The following is an 18,233-nucleotide window of genomic DNA, read 5'->3' as shown; positions in this document are numbered from 1 at the left end:
TTGTGTACCCTTTCTCTAAGTTTTGCCGTATGCTTGTTTCAGAGTTTTTTCTCATCTTGATCGACCATTTCAATACATTAAGAGTTATTACCATTTCATAATCATATGCATGTTTTCAAATATTAGTCCACGGGAACAAATTTTTCTCCGCAATAAACTACGTTCGATCTGGATGAAAATAAATCTGCCAAAAAAAAAACTTATACGTTTGTATCTTAATTTTTCTGTCTTATTATTAGCTTACTCGGTAGTTATCAAGTCTGCGGTAGCTATTTCGATATGAATGTTGGCATTTGAAACGAATATGGTAATATAAACTTATGTGATTACTTATGACTTCAGAAATATAGAATGTTTACATCAAAATGACATCCACAGCAATAGGAACAGTCAAATGCATAGTGCTATCTTACCAACTAACTGGGACAAGTTGAAGATTCTAGCACATATCTACAAAGAGTTAGGCACATCAACACATTAAACTCCCACTTTGATGTCTAAATCGAATCAATCCAAGGTTCCTTTGAATCCACCAGTGAATAGGAAACTAACAGGAAGATCACTTCCATTGGATGTCCCTGTTGTGAGTCGGAATGAAGCTTTGAGGGTAAAATGCATGTAGCTTTCTTGGTTTCAACCAAAGAAGTTAGGTAGGGGTGGGCACTTGGCCGGGTCCGCCCACGAGCCCACTCGTTGGGCTCGCTCTTGAGCTCGGCTCGACCCGGCTTGGAGTGGGACGGGCCCGATTCAGCCCGTGCTACAGTAGCGGGCCGCAGGACCGTGCAATGACCGGCTCGGCCCACAAGGCCTAGCGAGCGGGTTGTCCCTACATGTGAGAGGGATTGCTTGCTTGTCCCCTCTCGTGGGCTCGCATTTGGTTGGTAATAATATCTTTTTTCCTTTAAAGTTTATTGTAATTTATTTTCTCGTATTTTTGTAGCTAGTCGAACAGTACTATGCTACTCATTGGCATAAGACTCGCTCCGAACTGCATTAAATCTCAGTGTTTGTGATGGTTCCTTACGTAACTGTATGCAAAATATACAATTTTACTTAATAAAATTATTTTTCTTTTTCAAATTTTGTAATCATATCATTGTTAGTTTTTTATTTACGTATAATTCTTAAGTGTTAAAACAATATTGGAAAAACCTATTAAAAACAATTAAATAGTAAAAATGACAAAATAATAATAATTAAGTGGGCCAGATGGGCCGACCCGTTTCATGGCTTGTCTCGCGTGTTTTCGGGCCCGCNGAAAAAGTGGCAAAACAAGGCTTGCTCAACTCGCTGCGAGCTGTGGGCTAGCCCGCCTTGCCACTGAGCCCGGGACGAGCCAGCAGGACCTGTTGCCCACCCCTAAAGTTTGGCGATAGGCGGACCGAATTCATAGCCATTGATGCATAGCCATTGATGCAGACAGCGAGATGAAGTAATGGACGTCAGTCGTGAGATTAGGACGTTCAGAATCTTGCTCCGAATCTTTAAAAGACATTGAACAGTCACAAGATTGCATGATTCAGTGGCGTCCAACCACTTTCGCAAGCGACACGCATTAGCCTGAGCACACGCCAGGGTATTTTCTAGAGGTAAACAAATGCGGGGCATCATACAGAATCAACAACAGCTAAGATCGTCCATCATATTGTAAACCAATTTTGTTCAATCACCAATGAAGGGTTACATAATAATAAGAGAACACTATGATGTATCATCATAATAATAAGAGAACATCACATCAAAATTTACACAAACGCGTTTACATTCATTAACTGGATGAAAATAAGCACACGCAAGTTCCTCGCCCATATCAAAACACATGAATTTGCAAACCAACAACAATAAATAAAGAAAAGGAATCACTATAATTATACAGATACATGAGACGCAGCCAGACTACCGTCATCATTTTGCCCAGGCTACCGAGTCAATCTCATCTCTCGCAGATTTATACAGTTCAAGTCTCTTAGCCAGTTGTAGCCTCCTCTCCATCAAGGCTGGATCCTCGTCCAACATCTGAGAAAGCTGCTTTGCCTGAAAAAAAAATACAATATTCAGGTTACTAAATTATAAGAAGGCTTATTTTACAACAAAATTTACCCCTTTTTTTTCACTTTGCTACCCCAAATATATATTTTAACACTTTGTTATACTTTATCTTGATCCCTTTCGCTTTGATACCTTTGTCAGATTTCATTAGATTTCCTGATAAACTAGTATCGCTATAGCGAACATTTGGCTGTTTGTATCATAGAGACTGGGTAAAAAGGACCTAAATGCAATAAATCTAACAGAAAATGTAGTGAAATCAGGATGGGAATATCAAAGTCAAACTTGTATCGCTATAGTGGACATAAGCAACTGGGAAAAATGGACCAAGATCAAGATGTAATAAATCTAACAGAAAATGTAGTGAAATCAGGATGGGAATATCAAAGTCAAACTTGTATCACTATAGTGGACATAGCAACTGGGTAAAATGGACCTAAATGTAATAAATCTAACAGGAAATGTAGTGAAAGCAGGATGAGAATATCAAAGTCAAATAGAATCAAAACTTTGGGGTATCCAGTGTTCAAAAAATATTTTGGGGGTATCAAAGTGAAGAAACGGTAGACGCCTTATAAGAAATTTAAACATGAACAAACTGTAGATACAGATGGTCAAGCTTGAGCACCTCCTTTCTTCCAACTAGCATATAGAAATGATTGAGCAAATTGCGTTTAGCTTCTCTAACTTGACAATGAACCACTGCTTTAGGGACGGAAAGTCTCAGCGTTTCAGATACCATTCCAATATAAGACGACACATTTGAAGCAATCCTTCTAAAATGCCCCTCAGAATATCGATCTGCTGCAGGAGTGTTTGTAGCAGGGTTCCCCGCCTTCTCCACTTCTTGTGGAAGCTTTCGGAAGAAATCTACGGTTAAGTATGTTGATTCCATTTCGACCAAACGCAGTGTTGTCTTCTTACTCTCATCGCGGAATTTTTCCAAGGCTTGATAAGAAGCAGCTGCCAGTTCAGCTTGGAGAGTTGGAAACCTTTTCAACTCCTGATAGAAAAACTCAAGTTGATTACTATTCTACAGATAATTACAAAACCCCCTAAATTTATAGCACTTGACACACCTCAACTCTTCTATCACCACTTATCATCCTTAGGTTGATACTTTTAATGAACTTAACTTGCAAATACCCCCTAAAGATAATTACAAACTCCTGATAGAAAAAACACAAGTTGATTACTATTCTACAGATAATTTATAGCACTTGACACACCTCAACTCTTCTATCACCACTTATCATCCTTAGGTTGATACTTTTAATACCTCCCCAAAAAAACACACACACAAACCTCAAATATGAATTAAAACATGATAAGTGCTAATGAATGAGTGGGGGTTTATAAGTTGTAATGAATGTATAGGTGGGCCTTAAGGCCATTTACAATCTACCCTGCTATCTATATAGACTGGATTATGCTTTATCTGGTCTCTATAACCTTCATCAGTAGCACTTATCACTCCTAAACTCTATTACCAATTATCGCCCATTGGGGAAGATAGTTTGCAGATAACCCCCTCTTTCCCATGAATTGAGAAATGGCAAGTCCTAATGAATGAGTTAAGGGTGATAAGTGCTACTGAATGTATAGATGAGGTGGGCTATCCACAATCTAACCTACCACACACACACACACACACACAGAATTACCGGTGTCTTCCACCTTCATCAGTTCTCACCTGAGTCTCGCCTATAGATATCCTCACTAATTCTTTTAAAACAAAGTGAACCTGCAAAAGAAATAACAATAGGAACCATGGTTTAGTATTAAAACCTAGAATCAAGAAAGATGAAAGTAAAGGACCAATATGAGAAGGTAGCTTACTGCATCCACTGAAGCTTCAGCAGGGCCCTTAAAGAAACTGAGAGAACTTTCAATTAGGCGACGGTAACCTTGCTCAGGGGCAATCAAATGGGGCTGATAACCATCTGCTTGTGATACCACTTTTTTCACATTTTGAAGGGATAAATGACGGTCAAATGGCAGTTTCTTCAATGCAGTAGGTAGCTGATTATCAAAAACCCCATATATTCGATCACCGCCAGGTCGCCTATGATTAAAATGATCATATTTGAGATGCCAATATGGAAATGAATGATTTTACAAAGGCAACAAAAGACAGATTTATGTGAACAGAAACATTTTTTCTGTTAGATTTGCATTAGCACTGATTGCTGCCAGCTGTTGCCAAAATCTGAATGATCATCAGAGACTACCTGGTGGTTTGTAGATTATAATTTAAACTGATATTTATCACACCTTCTCTTTTCTTTAGTTCCGTGGATGTACGCCAAGGTTACATGTGACATGTGTATGGGCACAAGGCGGATATGGAACAATACAGATTTAGATACACAGTCTTAAAAGTAGTGAAGATGGATTTCCAGGGATGCATCAGTTAAATAATATTTGTTTTATATATTTGTGAAAAAATTTAATTCAATTGTGAACGAACTATGACACTCATAAAAGATTATCAATAAACTTATCAAGACTGATCTGTAAGTAAATATTATCCCAAGCAATGGCCTAAAAACACCAAAGGGGTCCAACGTATATATACACAACTTGGAAGTCAGATATAGGCAGGATAAGGGTCACGCATTCGTGCTAGTGTCTGTGACAATAGGTAACAAATGCATATTTATCACTTGTGCAGCTGAAGAGTTGGTGCATCAGACTGTGGAGATAAAGCCAGCGCCATAGCATGAATACATCAAACATCAGACTACATAGGGCCATATTCCTGGGGTATAACGACGCTTGTTCATGCTAATTCAGATGGCTTAAATAAGAATTTCCTATGGCTCCTCACAGTGCTATCAGAAGTTTGAAACCTAGTTCTTGATGCCATAAGGTTACATAGAAGAAGTTGTATAATAATTATGTGGCTACAATAGTTCCAATTTCGAAACTGAGTTTAGAATATAAAGGATATGTTTCCCGGTGTCTAGAACAATCAATTCTTCACCTGACCCTGATAGTCCCTGTACTCAAAAAGCCATGACCAAATTTACTTGCATATTAATTTTTTATGTAAAACATCTCCACAAGGACTCAAGGTTTACATGGATTAAAAGTAAAAAATATTGGAAAGTAAATACAACATGGAAACCAACTAAAAGTGTATCAAGTGCAGAGTGCTCCGATCTGCGCACCAAAAACAAGTTGCATATTAGCTTAGCCCTAGACGCCTGCAGCACATTAGCTTAGCCCACTTATTTTATTATTGTGCAAATTAAAAGAATGCATCCAGTTTACATTAGAAGCATGTCAGCTGGATATTAGTTCTCTAGATCCCACTCAATTTTTGGATATTAGTCCCTAAATCTTTCATATTCTGAAATTAGTCCCCCAAATCTTTTAAGTGTTTTGAAATTAGTCCCCCAAATCTTCATTTATTGAAATTCGTCCCCTAAATCTTTTAAGTGTTTTGAAATTAGTCCCTCTAGTTAGCACCAGGTTGAAAGATTTGGGAGACTAATTTCAAAACACTTAAGATTTGCAGGACTATTTTCAAATTGTGAAGATTTGGGGGACTAATTTCAAAATATGAAAGATCTGGGGGTCATATATTTAAAAACCCCAAAAATGTCATATTAAGCCCACGAGTTAAAGCCCACTTATATTTGCAAGTGAAATGGGTAAAAGAAAGAAGCTTCATCATTCATGCATAAAAGAGGACAAAACTGGCATCTTTACCCTCCATCCAAATGCTCCTTGAATATTTTATCAAATGCCCGACAAAGTTCCAATATAGTGTACAACTGAGCCTGGAGGAACACAAAAATATTTAGTCCCAGTTGCTTGACAAATTTATTATAAGTCTAAAATGAAATAATAATTTATTAAATGACTTACCCCAGCATCAACAGCAATGGGTCTACCAAGATGGTCCAATTCTGATTCAAGGTCATCAATGCTTTTATTTATCAATGATGTGATACTTGGAATTCGTGCCTTGATCACAGATTCTAGATGCTGAAAACACAGTTCAATTTTGTCAACTTACATTCTCCAAATTCATAAAAGTGGAATAATTTAACGGTAAAGAACAATGATCTGAATACCCTAGATAGAAGTTTCGCAAGATATTCAGAACCCATTTTACTGGCTAAGTGTGAATATTCAGGACTACTTGAGAAGTACTCTCGTTCTCTTCGCCTGGCAACCATCATGTCAACATTCTTATTTATATCTGCCTGTGAACGATTAACAATTCCAACCCAAGGGTGCTGCAGCCTGTAAGATCTTCCTTCAAGAACCTTGAAAAAGCAAAACCATAAATAGATTATTGAACTTCAAAATGCATTATATGTACAGTAAAAGGCTCTAAGGTTACATCTGTATACTGTCATTTTCCTGGGAATCAGTGGGTTCACATCAGGAATCAGTAAGTTCAAATCTGAGAACATGACAGTATCCTTAGCAACTTACATCGAGTGCATTAGTTCCCTTGTCCATTAGATCAAGTTTTGTTACGACTCCAAATGTTCTGTCCCCTAGCAAAATTTTAGATAGCAATTTAGCATTATGCGAGTAATAATAAAAGCTCATAATTATGGCTGGCCCTGCTATAAACACAAAAGATGACCAGAACTGCAAAAATGTTTAATACCATACCTGTTGGATCAACTTCCCTAGCAAGTTTGATGGCATCAGATGTCGCAATATCTTGATTCGCAGGGGAAATTGCTAGTATAATACAGTTCGGCTACAAAATAAAAATGTATTAAGATTACCACTGTAGACAAGTTTCCATAATCAGTATCCAGAAGAAAATGCATATTGAATTTAAACGAACATCACTTATTGAAATAACTTTTACACATAAATTTGTAGGAGTAAGGATCAGCGTGTGTTGCACTAAGGAATGATTTTGATGTCGTCAATTATAAATAATATTCATTGTATAATAGCCGCAAAATTAGGTTGAAATGTGTTCCTCCCATCCCCACAAAAGATCAACCTCATGAAATATGTATCTCCCAAGGCAAATAACTCAGACATGTATCTCACAAGGTAACTTTTCCCCTTTTTTTATCTGTAGAGCTTGAGTAGATCAGGTGATTTTTTGCTTTCTCCTTAGGATTTCACAATTCTAAATTTAGTACATGATTTCATAATTTTGCAAGACATTTGCAGTATTTTCAGTTTTTTCATTATTTTAGCTTTAATTCATGATTTTCGTGATTCTGACCAAAATTGGTTTCTAGGCTTTGGTTTGGATCAGCAACCTTCAAAACTAATCAAAATAACAGAAACCCAGAAGTTTCAACCGAAACCTCAATCCTCGATAATTAATAATTTCGAGGAATTTAAAACATGTGCATGTATTCAACCCAAAGACGATCCTATAAGCCTGCTGGGGAAAGATAAAAATAACATAGTAGCATTCAAACTGTCATCTTGGCACAGGTAATCAAATTGAACTTTGAAGCCATACTGAATACCTTCTCAACATATGTGCGGACCATGCTTTCAATATCCTCAACAATGGTCTCAGGCTGCCCCTCTACAAAAGATAAGTCATTCTTATATTGGCGAAAGTTAAAACGAACGAGGTTTAATGTAACATTATGTTCTTAAGGGGAAAAAACATTACCTACAGCAACCTTAGTTAGACCAGGTAGATCAATCAGTGTTAAATTCACAACTGCCAAATCAAAAAAGCAAAAGGGTCATACTGGGAATATAAAAAAGTAAATCAATGAACAGAAAACTTGCTAACTTAACTTCATGTCCAATCTAAAACTCCCGAAACCAGCAAAAATCCTAATACATAATAAAGGCAAGCCTTAACATAAGTTCAAATTTTGACATGTGTCACTTTTACCTAGATAAGGATAAGAAGTCAATCAATTCAGAGGCAAAACATATCAAAACAAAAAAGGAAAATCTATATACATGTTTATCTGTTGCGTGTTATCATTTTCCCCAAGCAAGTAAATCTATAGGCCAGGCAATTGGCGCAAATAAAAAGAACATCAAGGAAAAGAAAAATGTGTCAGTCATAAAGGTAGATCTTTCTTTTATTAGCTCAGTAACCAGAATCACTCAACAGTAGAGCATACCATATTCTCATTACTAAATAAGGAATAAAGTTTCAAAAAGGACAATTGACAGACAATAATCTCATTACCGTTTGGAGAGTAAATACTGAGATGAATGGGAATTGGTGAAATTTGCTTGCTTTTTCCTGTCATCCTATCAGTTTCATCTTGAATTTCCTTGCGTACAAGAGCTACATTATAGAATGCAAATGTTAGATGATAATAATAACCAGATTGAATATTCGAAAACATTAGATCTTATCTCAAAAGGTACTGGTAAAAAATAAAAATCATTGAGAACCATGAGGCATGGATATGTGAATCATGTGTCTCTATTCAGAATACAAATGTTATATGTTAGTGACATGAGCCATTAAAAATGCATATGCTGGTTCCAGACTATGACATTATATTTGAGAAACAAGTTTTATAAGGGAAATTGGAGCTACATCATCTGGTTGCTATTTTGCTAGAGGAAAAAAAACACCCGTACATCTTACGTTAACATAAAGGTCATGCACGTGTAGGAAATAAACTCAACCAAACCCTAGAAAACTTGGACGAGAAAAGACATTCATTGTGTGAGATTTAGATTTATGAGTACCATAGTACTAGGGCAAGCAGACCAAAAGCATCAAATATTGTGTCCATTAATCCGGCTAGAAGCATACGCATATTCAAGTTTGTACAAAAAAGAAAGTACTGCAACAAATAATATTACCGATGAAATGAAGAAGTAAAAAATTAAACTGTTGACTGTAGATGATATGTTAAGCATTAAATAATTAAGCTAGAATCTTGATAAACTATTTTATGGTAGCTACACTAATTGTATCCATCCATGGTATATAACCTAAAACATCGCTCTAACAGAAATTTGAATGCTTAACAGAGAGAAGATAATTCCACATTATCATATTGCCACTTTCCAGAACTACAGCTTAAGTTCAGTCACAAATCACTGAAACTTGCCGTCAAAACTGGCTGGCCAAGATTAAGAAGACTGATATTCCTCACAAAAGGACAGGAACTTAAGGGGGGAAAAGACTGGAAGTAAGTGTCTAAACTACAAAGAGTAAGCTTGAAAAACCAGAGAGTCCAAAATTAGGATTCTACACTAAACACTGTTCTCAAATTCCTCAATAACTTACCAAAATAAGGATAAATTCCAGAAAAAACCCCTCACCCAAACCTTCAATAACACCCATCAAGCCTCAATTCATAGAGAGAGATGGGTTATCTGCAATTAAAATTCTAAAATTGTGAATGCAGGGGTAATAAGTTTCACTAATATAGTTGAGGAATGATTATTGTTACTGAAGGTATAGATGAGGGAGTTATCTGCAATTTACCTAATAGCCTTTAGTAAGCACAAGTTTCTACAACAAAAAACTCAAACCAAGCACAGACAATATCCATACCAACAAATTAATCAAACCAATAACCTTATTCTCTCAAACAAACTAATCAGTAATAAACTCACAAAAAATGAATCAAAACAGTAACCTTTCTCTCAAATAAACTAACTGATAGCAAAATAACTCACAAAAATCAGTGAACTTTCTCCTCGGCATGTGAAGAAACTCCGCATACTCAGGCTGCCCGTCCTCCGTCTTGTGAAGTTGGAGCACCAACGGCCTCCTCGTCACAATCCCTTCAACAACAACAAAAACGCATTTTTACCCCAAAAAGCACAAAAAATTCCAAAATTCCAAAAAATATTCAAAAATTTCACACCGACTCTCACCAGATCCACGAGGGAGGAAATCACGCCCAACGATGCTCTCCAAAACCGAGGATTTCCCCGAGCTCTGCAATCAAACAAATCCCATCAAGATCGAGCTCAAAGATAGATCAAAAGAAGAAAATGCAAGATCTGGTAGAGGAAGAAAGGGACCTGGCCTCCGACGACGGCGACGGAGGGGAGAGCCTCCCATAGAGTGGGAAGAGCGCCGTCGGCGCCGCCGTGGTCGCCGAGCACAGTGCAGGCTCTCTGGATCCTGTTGACGAGGCCGATCAAGCTCTCCATCGTCGTCATTTTCGAAACCCTAACCCTAGAATTTTGAAAGGGATCGATTAGGTGAGGAGAACGGTGTTATAATGGAAATTTTTGAAGTAGACCTTCGAGCTTAAGAAGCTGTAAGAGGGAGCGGCACGTGCGAGGGAGCGACTTCAACGGGCCGTGGACTGGGGTCAAGTTCGCTGCGACACGTGAGAAGCGAGCGGAGCGGGTTTCGGATCCGTTGGGTCGTGGGCCTTACGGAGCGCTGGGAATATGCCTCCCCGCCGCCAGCTTTTGCTTTGCTTCGGATGGTAACGGGCCGGGGTCGAAATATTTTCATACCCGATCCGGATAAAATTGATTCGAATCTAACTTCGTATTGTTTCATATCCATCCATGGCTCTCCAGCTAAATATTCGGTTCATCTGTTCGGATTAGGATTTCATCATGATGCCAAAAGAGATGATGAATGATTTGTTTTTTTTTTTTCCAGAGAATAAAATGCGATAAGATTCTATTATTACTAGCTGCATAAAAGGGTTTAATCTGAGCACAATGGTTTACAAGACATTGTGGACTTGGACGCGTAAGATTTAATAAGGTAGACCAACCAAAAAAAGGAAAAAAAAAAAGAAAAATGTGAAACATGACTTATTAAAAACTTTTAGTCACATCCCATTTAATTAATTCATCGTGAGATTAAGGGGGTGTTTGTTTTAACTTTTTTCTTTTTTTGATATAGGGTGGATTTCAAATTCTAGGATGAAAAAGTGAGTTTTTTTTAGTTTATGGATTCTATAACCATTGTTTGATTCAAAATAAATTTTGGGATATTGAATACCCAAATAATAAAAAACGAATATATTATAGCATTTGTGAAATCCCTTCTTTGAGAGATGATTTATGCTAAATTTCAAATTCTAAAATTTGTAATGCTACAATTTGAGTTTGAAACAAACAAAATACAAATTATAGGATTACATATCCCAAAATATTGATGAAACAAACAACATTTTAGAAATCACAACCCATGTTAAAAAACCTATGGATTTCAAATCCCATGGTAAAATCCATATCCTAAAATTATAGGATTTGAAACAAGCACCCCCTAACCCTCACATGAGATGCAACTCAAGCATCAAAAATGTTTGTATCCCCTCCACTTGTTTGACAATAGAAAAATCACTGCTCCAACATAAACTTCTGTTACTATGTAAGAGCATGGGCAGCAAGCTCCCAAGCTCCGCTCTCAGGTCCGACGTGGCCTCAGTCTCCGATTTATCCCCTTCCAACAGCCTCCGAAGCGCTAGCTTCGAAGCTCCCAAGCGCTCCACAAATTTGTGGACCGCTTGGGAGCTCCCAACTGGGAGAGGATTTACAAAAACCCCCCTCCAAAATCAGAAATCGGCGGTGGGATCGGAGACTTCGGGGTGGGATCGGAGACTGAAGGCGGAGATGATGGCGGAGATGATGGATGATGGCGGAGATGATGTCGGAGATGATGGCGGATGGCAGAGATGATGGCGGAGAGGAGATGATGTCGACGAATTTGATGGATGATGGCGGAGATGATTCTTGATGGCGGAGATGATGGAGGAGATGATGTCAAAGGGAATGAGTTGTTTGAGGTGAAGATGAATTTGGGGTTGGGTCTGTTGTCGAAGGGAGAAGATGAATTTAATTTTTTTTTAACGGAGTGCGTTGTTTGAGGTGAATGAGTTGTGAAATTTTCGTTGAAATTTTCGTTGAAATTGTGCGGAGATGATAATCGAACGTTGTGAAAACGAGCCGTTGAAAATTCATGTCGTTGGAAAATGATACGTTGTGAAAATTGGACCGTTGAAAAATATTACTGTTGAAAATTTACTGTTGTAAAAAACATCTATAAATTCACATCTCACTACTCAAATTATTTCACACAACTCTCTCATAAAAAAAACTCTATATATCCCTATCAAATTACAAATCTCATGGATCTCTCACAAAACTATTATTCGCATCTCCTTACTGGTGAAGGATCGACCTTATACTCGCCGTTCTATACAGAAGTCGGAGAAGAAGGTCATCCCATCGAGTTCTCGCAATCCGCAACACAACAAGTGTCATCCCAAGAAACACCGACCACAAAGAAGAAGAAGGCTTACACGCGGTCCGAAAATTAGACTGTCCACGAGGATAAGCTTCTTGTGTCTGCTTGGCTGAACACGAGCCAAGACGCCATCCAAGGTACGGGGCAACACAAAGATAAGTTTTGGCACAGAGCTAACGACTACTTTATCCAATACTCCACCGATCCAACGAATCGCACACCAAACCAAATGATGCACCGTTGGTCAACGATTCAACTATCTGTCAACAAGTTCTGCGGGTGCGTTGCTCAGATTGAAGGAAGACCCAGATTTGGTACGGGAATTATTGACCAGGTAAATATTTAACTTATATGTTTTTATGTAAATATTTAACTTATATGTTTGCTTATTCTAAATTTAACTCTTGTGTAGACTGCAGAAGTAAAAGAATTATACCAATCCCTTTATGGTAAGCCATTCGTGTTTGACCATTGCTGGGTTGAGTTGCGTCATCACCAAAAGTGGATCCAACAAATGGAAAATTACAATAAGATTCGATCACAGCCGAGAAGAACCACGGACTCTGATTCCTCACCAAACAATTCCATGCCAGCGACCCCCATCGAGTTGAACATTGACTCGGATGATGTTATAGCAAGGCCTGAAGGGAGGAAAGCGGCAAAACTCAAGAGGAAACAAAATGTGGACAAATCTGAGTCCGCTAAGTCCATTATGGGAGAGGCTTTCGCGTGGATGAAGCAAACCAACAAAGAAAAAATGGAGCTAAAACAGAAGAAACAAGATGACGATATCATGAAGATCGATCTCTCAACACTCAATTCAGTTCAACGACAATACTTTGAAATGCGTCAGGCAGAGATATTGGAGAGGTGGATGTCCAAGGGTTCTTCCTAATTATCATATATTGTACTCGCATCGCATCCTCATTAGTTCTTCCTAATTATCAAATATTATCTTATATTAGATTTATGATTGTACTTGAAGTTGAAAATTTTGGCATTGAATGAAAACAACTACTTTATTGAAAATAAAATTGGCGTAGTACAACAACTTGAACTCCTTTTCTGAAATTAGACATAAAGAAACTTAATCCTCGGCGATGGATCCCTTAAGCTGCCACAGATGCTCGATCAAATCATTTTTTAGTGATTTGTGTATTTGCGTGTTTCTGATCCGATGATGATTTTGGATGAACTCGGTTAGAGGCACCGTTTGCACATGAGAAGGTTCAACGACTGGTATCGAATCGGTAAAGTCGAAGTTGTTGTCCAATTAACAATCACGTTCATCTTCAACGATCATGTTATGCATTATGATACAAGTTGTCATGATATCTTTCAGCACTGTGGACCACTCTGGGTAAATCCCGTCGGCGAGATAGTATCCCATATTATACTCGTGGCCATTGACAGTATAGTTGCACGGTGAAGCTCTTCCCTCCGCAAGTTGTGCGAAAACCGGTGAATGATGTAGAACATTAAGGCATTGTGAGACCCCGGCAGTCCAAAGAAGGCATGCCATATCCAAAGATCTTTGCTAGCTACGGCCTCCAAAATAATTGTAGGTTCATGAAAATGTCCAGTATACATACCTTGCCAGGCAGTTGGATAGTTCTTCCAAGTCAAGTGCATGCAGTCAATGCTCCCAAGCATACCAGGAAAACCTCGTTGTGAGCCTTCCTCGAGCAGGCGTGCAACGTCTTCATTAGTCGGTGCACGAAGGTATTCCTCTCCAAAGATGTTGATAATCGATCGAACGAACCTCTTCACGCTCTCAAGCGACGTACTTTTACCGATCCGAACGTAGTCGTCAACGGAGTCAGCGGATGCTCCATATGCGAGCATCCGCATAGCTGCAGTAATCTTTTGAAGACTAGATAGTCCTAACTGTCCAGCACCATTCCTCTTTTGGACGAAGTACTTGTCATGTTCGACGACTGCGTCGTGGATTCGAAGGAATAACAATCGCCTCATTCTGAACCTTTGACGAAAATAATAAAGAGGATAGGTTAGTGCGTCAGCAAAATAATCTTGGAATAACCGATTGTGGCCTTCCAGTCGGTTTCGATGGAGCACGATACGTCGTTTGTGTTGAACTGAAGTTGAACATTTCTCTTGTTCTTCTTCCTTAACGACAGCAGCTCCCATAAGAAAGAACGTCTCTATCATTTCATCATCGCTAGAGCTAGATGAGCTAGACATTTTATTTTGGGAGATGATGGGTTGAGGAGAGAAGCCGTCGAATTTTATAGGCATCAGTCGGTTGACGGTCAAAGTTTGCGATACCTCGAACTTCGTGCCCAGCCTCGAAGACCGTGTGTTACCTCGAAGACCGTGTGCGCTCCCTCGAAGACCGTGGGTTGCCTCGAAGACCGTGTGCGCTCCCTCGAAGACCGTGGGTTGCCTCGAAGACCGTGTGCAACGGTTAGAAATAAAATACAAGAGATTTAAATATAATTAAATGTAATGGGTGAAATATTAAAATAGAAGAGGGGTTTTTTTGATATTGTTGGAGCTCCTAACTAGGAGCTTGTTGGAGCTCCATAAAAGAAGGAGTGCCTCCCAAGGTATAATTTGTTAATTTTTTATTTTAAAAAGCTTGAGAGGTCTTGAGAGCATGCTGACTAGGACTCCCAACTGGGAGCTTGCTGCACTTGCTCTAAAATGGTCATTACACATCCATATAACTGCCAGCATAATTTCTGTAAATTCAATTTCTTTACTAAAAATAAACAGACGATAGACTTCCACCTATAGAAGTTGATCTTCTAATATTTACTTGTTGTGAATGCGTATATGAATCCTGCAAAACAACATATATATTTGAACCAATAATTACCAGCTTAAGGTAACATAATCAGTTTAAGAATCACAAATATATATAATTGTGTAATTTGAAAACACACCCTGAAAAGAGGCTAATTCAAACAGACTTCACAAATTTAGATATCATCCCAGTAGTATTCTTTCACAAATTTAGATATCATCCAATGGCGACTCCTAAATGACTTGTACACTTGTACATCCCCTGGAGTGCTGAGTCAGTAGATATCATCTCAGTAGTATTCTTTCGATTTCGAAGGCCCAATTAATGGACCGTTATTTGAACTAACTCAAGAGATCACACAGCAAAAACTTTTTTATGGACAATACCAAATATAATTGACAGTAGAGGACTAAGGAGGCATCGAATGGCCTCCAACCTTGCATACAGCAAACACCTATAAGTAGAAAAAGACATTTGAGTACAGTGGGTTATAACAACACTCGAGTAAATCTTCGTATGTCAAGAAAATATACTCTTGTAATAATACTTACCTCTAAATATTCTTTTCCGAGAAATATATTATACATATACAGGCTTGGCCTTTTAAACTTTCAAACAACTAGTCCATCTCTATTGAACAAAACATGGAGCTTAGTCCTGCCTATACACCAAGGTAGGGTAGACAGGATTCCACATATTGTTCTGCACATACTCCAGAGTCTCCTCCTTCAATATAAAACAGAGTGATATCAGCAAGAAAATCATAATAACCGAAGCTTATACACAAAGACGCATATGATACAACATTATATATCAACCTTAGTAAGTTTCTGAAGCTCCCGGGGATCCATGTCACGGTACCCCTCTGCTAGATCCTCTGCCACAGCTTCTCTGACTACAGCTGCAGCCACTTCCTTGGTTATGTCCCGAATGCTGCACAAATAACAATGTAGGATTATTTATTGGCTTTAAGATGCAAATTGGAGATGATGAATGTCTAGATTTTGTGCAGGATAATTTACATATTTCTATTTCATTTTTAACATCTTCATCCACATCGGACATTAGAGGCCGAAACTAACATGTTCTTCATTTTTTATCCGACCGTCTAACTATCCCTCTAGATAAACTATACCATAATAGATAACTGAAACATAACAACAGAGGTAAATAGTAATAGACAACCATTATGGGCTTCTTTATGCAGTTAGATGATGAATTTCAATATTTCTGTATCAGGATGCTGCGCTTAGTAGGTATCAATAAAAAACTTTCCCACTGCTATAACTTTGCTTCGAATCTGATTAAGAAACTCAAATCTGATTCCAAATATTTCCTCAGATAGGAAATAAAATTGAATTTTAGCTGCTTTCTAGATGTCATGGGCTGCATAACACACCTCGATATTGAAGGATATATGATCCCTTGAAGAACTTCCTCTTCTTTCATATACGCAGCAAGACTGGAGGGGTTGTCAAACATGCAGAAAGAAAAACATTAGAAAGAATCTATATAAACAACAAATTTCAGTAGCATAGGATAGAGAGGATAAACTGAGACTACCATTCAGCTGCAGCCTGAAGCATGCCATCAGAGATAACACGTGCACCAGATAAAAGGGTACCGAGCCCTATGCTGTAGGAAGAAAGCAGGACAAATAAGAATTGGTATAAAACACATTTGTGTCAGATACAAAGTATATAGCTCACCCCGGAAAGAGATACATATTATTTCCCTGGTTGCAGCGGCCAATCTTACCATCCCCTGCAAAAACAAATAGATTTAATCATAAGAAGGAAGAGAAAAGGAAAAAAAACAAATGAAACATTTTTTAAAATGGTATGCTTCTTTAATGTGTAAACATATGGAAGAATTCTCCAAATCCATACCATGGTTCGCACACAAGTTACAAAAGGAAGTAAAAGAACAACTATTTGTGCTATTTTATTATCTTTGAATCACTTCATGCAAACGACTCCAACGAAGGATTTTTAAGGGTTCCAAGACAGTTGGGACAAGCTGGATAATGATTTAAGCTTTTAAAATGTTTAGCATTAAAAAATTTACAAAAAAAATATGAAACATCTTTCTTCCCATAACTCTGGTGAATGGATTTGTACTTTCAAACTCTGGTGTCAAAATTTCCTATATATTACTAGTGGAGAGGGGAAGGAACAGAAGGTCACAAACTAATAACAAAAATTAATATTGTATCATACGAAAACCGAATTGATTAACTTGAAAGAACTGTGTTAAGACATACCAAGATTGACATCATGAAAAGGGCTTCCGCTGGCAAATATGACATGCTCACCCAAAATAGAAAAGGCTTCTTCAGGTGTGCATTCAGCTATTTTGTGAAAGGATACCAACCATCATGAGTAAAGGAAGACGGGAAAATCACAAATAATAAAGAAGAGATAATTCAGTTCCACATACCATTTTTTGTAGGATTTGACATAGCAAAAATTGCTGGTCGGGTAGAAGAAGAGTCTTTAAGGGCTTCTAAAACCTGCATATCATAAATCATACTGAATTAATCCATCCTAAAAACATTTCTTGCTCTGTATATCAAATTGAAACTTTGTGAAACCTTGGATAAAAAAAATGACAACCGGTATGAGGGTTATGAAAGCATAATTTAATGGAATTATATGAATCGGAGTAAGACTCTAAAGAACCTAATTAGACGGTCCACATCGATAAGCCATAAACAATACAATGATATGAATTATTAGATATGCAAGTATATACAAGACAGTACTTAGAACAGAATATAATAACCTTCTGAAAGTCGAATGGATGTAGCAGAGGACACACATAAAAAGTACCAAGTGAAACCACATTCATTAGTAAGCCATAGAAGAATGTCATGGTATGCTAGATGGATAAATATAAGCCGATACTTAGTTAATTCACATAATACAACCTAACAAAAAGTCATATATGTTTGGGATGACCGGTGAGTTTGAGTTTTGCATTTTTATTTGCTAGGGAACCATTCGTCACTGCCCGCCACTTTTAATAATTTTCAACATGCTCATTTGTATGAAGCATAGTATTTGGCTCCATTAGTTCACAAGCTGAAATCCTCAAGGTAGTACACAAAATATGCTCTGGAACCACCTGAACAGTCACTGGAAACCTAATTGCATTTGGAACATTTGCTGCAATCAACCAATTGCATTTGGAAAACACATGATTCCTAAGTTAAAATATTTAAATTCATTGAAAATGAGAAAAAAAGGTTTCCCTAGT

The 18,233-nt window shown here is 37.8% G+C and overlaps 3 protein-coding genes across 3 annotated transcripts in view; all 3 read right to left on the bottom strand.

Moving 5' to 3' along the window:
* On the bottom strand, positions 1,644-10,227 carry LOC109825015 (dynamin-related protein 1E-like). The gene is made up of 15 exons (XM_020391684.1): positions 10,015-10,227; positions 9,865-9,928; positions 9,664-9,771; positions 8,207-8,308; positions 7,670-7,720; positions 7,518-7,579; positions 6,688-6,778; positions 6,502-6,566; positions 6,135-6,329; positions 5,926-6,045; positions 5,767-5,837; positions 3,889-4,114; positions 3,743-3,793; positions 2,678-3,052; positions 1,644-2,034 (listed from the first exon to the last, which is right to left on the bottom strand). The coding sequence occupies exons 1-15, from the start codon at positions 10,153-10,155 to the stop codon at positions 1,906-1,908; spliced, it is 1,851 nt and encodes a 616-aa protein (XP_020247273.1). The 5' UTR covers positions 10,156-10,227; the 3' UTR covers positions 1,644-1,905.
* LOC109825526 lies at positions 13,547-14,410 on the bottom strand. The gene has a single exon (XM_020392377.1). The coding sequence runs from the start codon at positions 14,408-14,410 to the stop codon at positions 13,547-13,549; it is 864 nt and encodes a 287-aa protein (XP_020247966.1).
* The window catches only part of LOC109825172 (NAD-dependent malic enzyme 62 kDa isoform, mitochondrial), a 16,211-nt gene continuing 13,094 nt past the window's right edge, over positions 15,117-18,233 (bottom strand). The window contains exons 13-20 of the mRNA XM_020391938.1: positions 17,415-17,487; positions 17,239-17,325; positions 16,685-16,739; positions 16,539-16,610; positions 16,375-16,437; positions 15,794-15,908; positions 15,527-15,701; positions 15,117-15,429 (exon numbers count right to left, since the gene is read on the bottom strand). Of these exons, the coding sequence (XP_020247527.1) occupies positions 15,627-15,701; positions 15,794-15,908; positions 16,375-16,437; positions 16,539-16,610; positions 16,685-16,739; positions 17,239-17,325; positions 17,415-17,487 (540 nt within the window). The 3' untranslated portion in view covers positions 15,117-15,429; positions 15,527-15,626. The remainder of the gene's footprint in view (positions 15,430-15,526; positions 15,702-15,793; positions 15,909-16,374; positions 16,438-16,538; positions 16,611-16,684; positions 16,740-17,238; positions 17,326-17,414; positions 17,488-18,233) is intronic.

Source organism: Asparagus officinalis, chromosome 10 (assembly GCF_001876935.1).
Source record: "Asparagus officinalis chromosome 10, Aspof.V1, whole genome shotgun sequence".
In the NCBI taxonomy this organism is placed as follows: Eukaryota; Viridiplantae; Streptophyta; class Magnoliopsida; order Asparagales; family Asparagaceae; genus Asparagus; species Asparagus officinalis.
The sequence above is the reverse complement of the archived record's forward strand: the minus strand, read 5'-3'. Positions and strand labels throughout refer to the sequence as shown.

Coding starts and splice junctions, on each gene's coding strand:
- LOC109825015 (XM_020391684.1), bottom strand. CDS start 10,155: ATGACGACGATGGAGAGCTTGATCGGCCTCGTCAACAGGATCCAGAGA. Junction 7,580..7,669: donor TCTAACTAAGGTTGCTGTAG/GTAATGTTTTTT, acceptor TATCTTTTGTAG/AGGGGCAGCCTGAGACCATT. Junction 6,567..6,687: donor TAGGGAAGTTGATCCAACAG/GTATGGTATTAA, acceptor AAATTTTGCTAG/GGGACAGAACATTTGGAGTC.
- LOC109825526 (XM_020392377.1), bottom strand. CDS start 14,410: ATGTCTAGCTCATCTAGCTCTAGCGATGATGAAATGATAGAGACGTTC.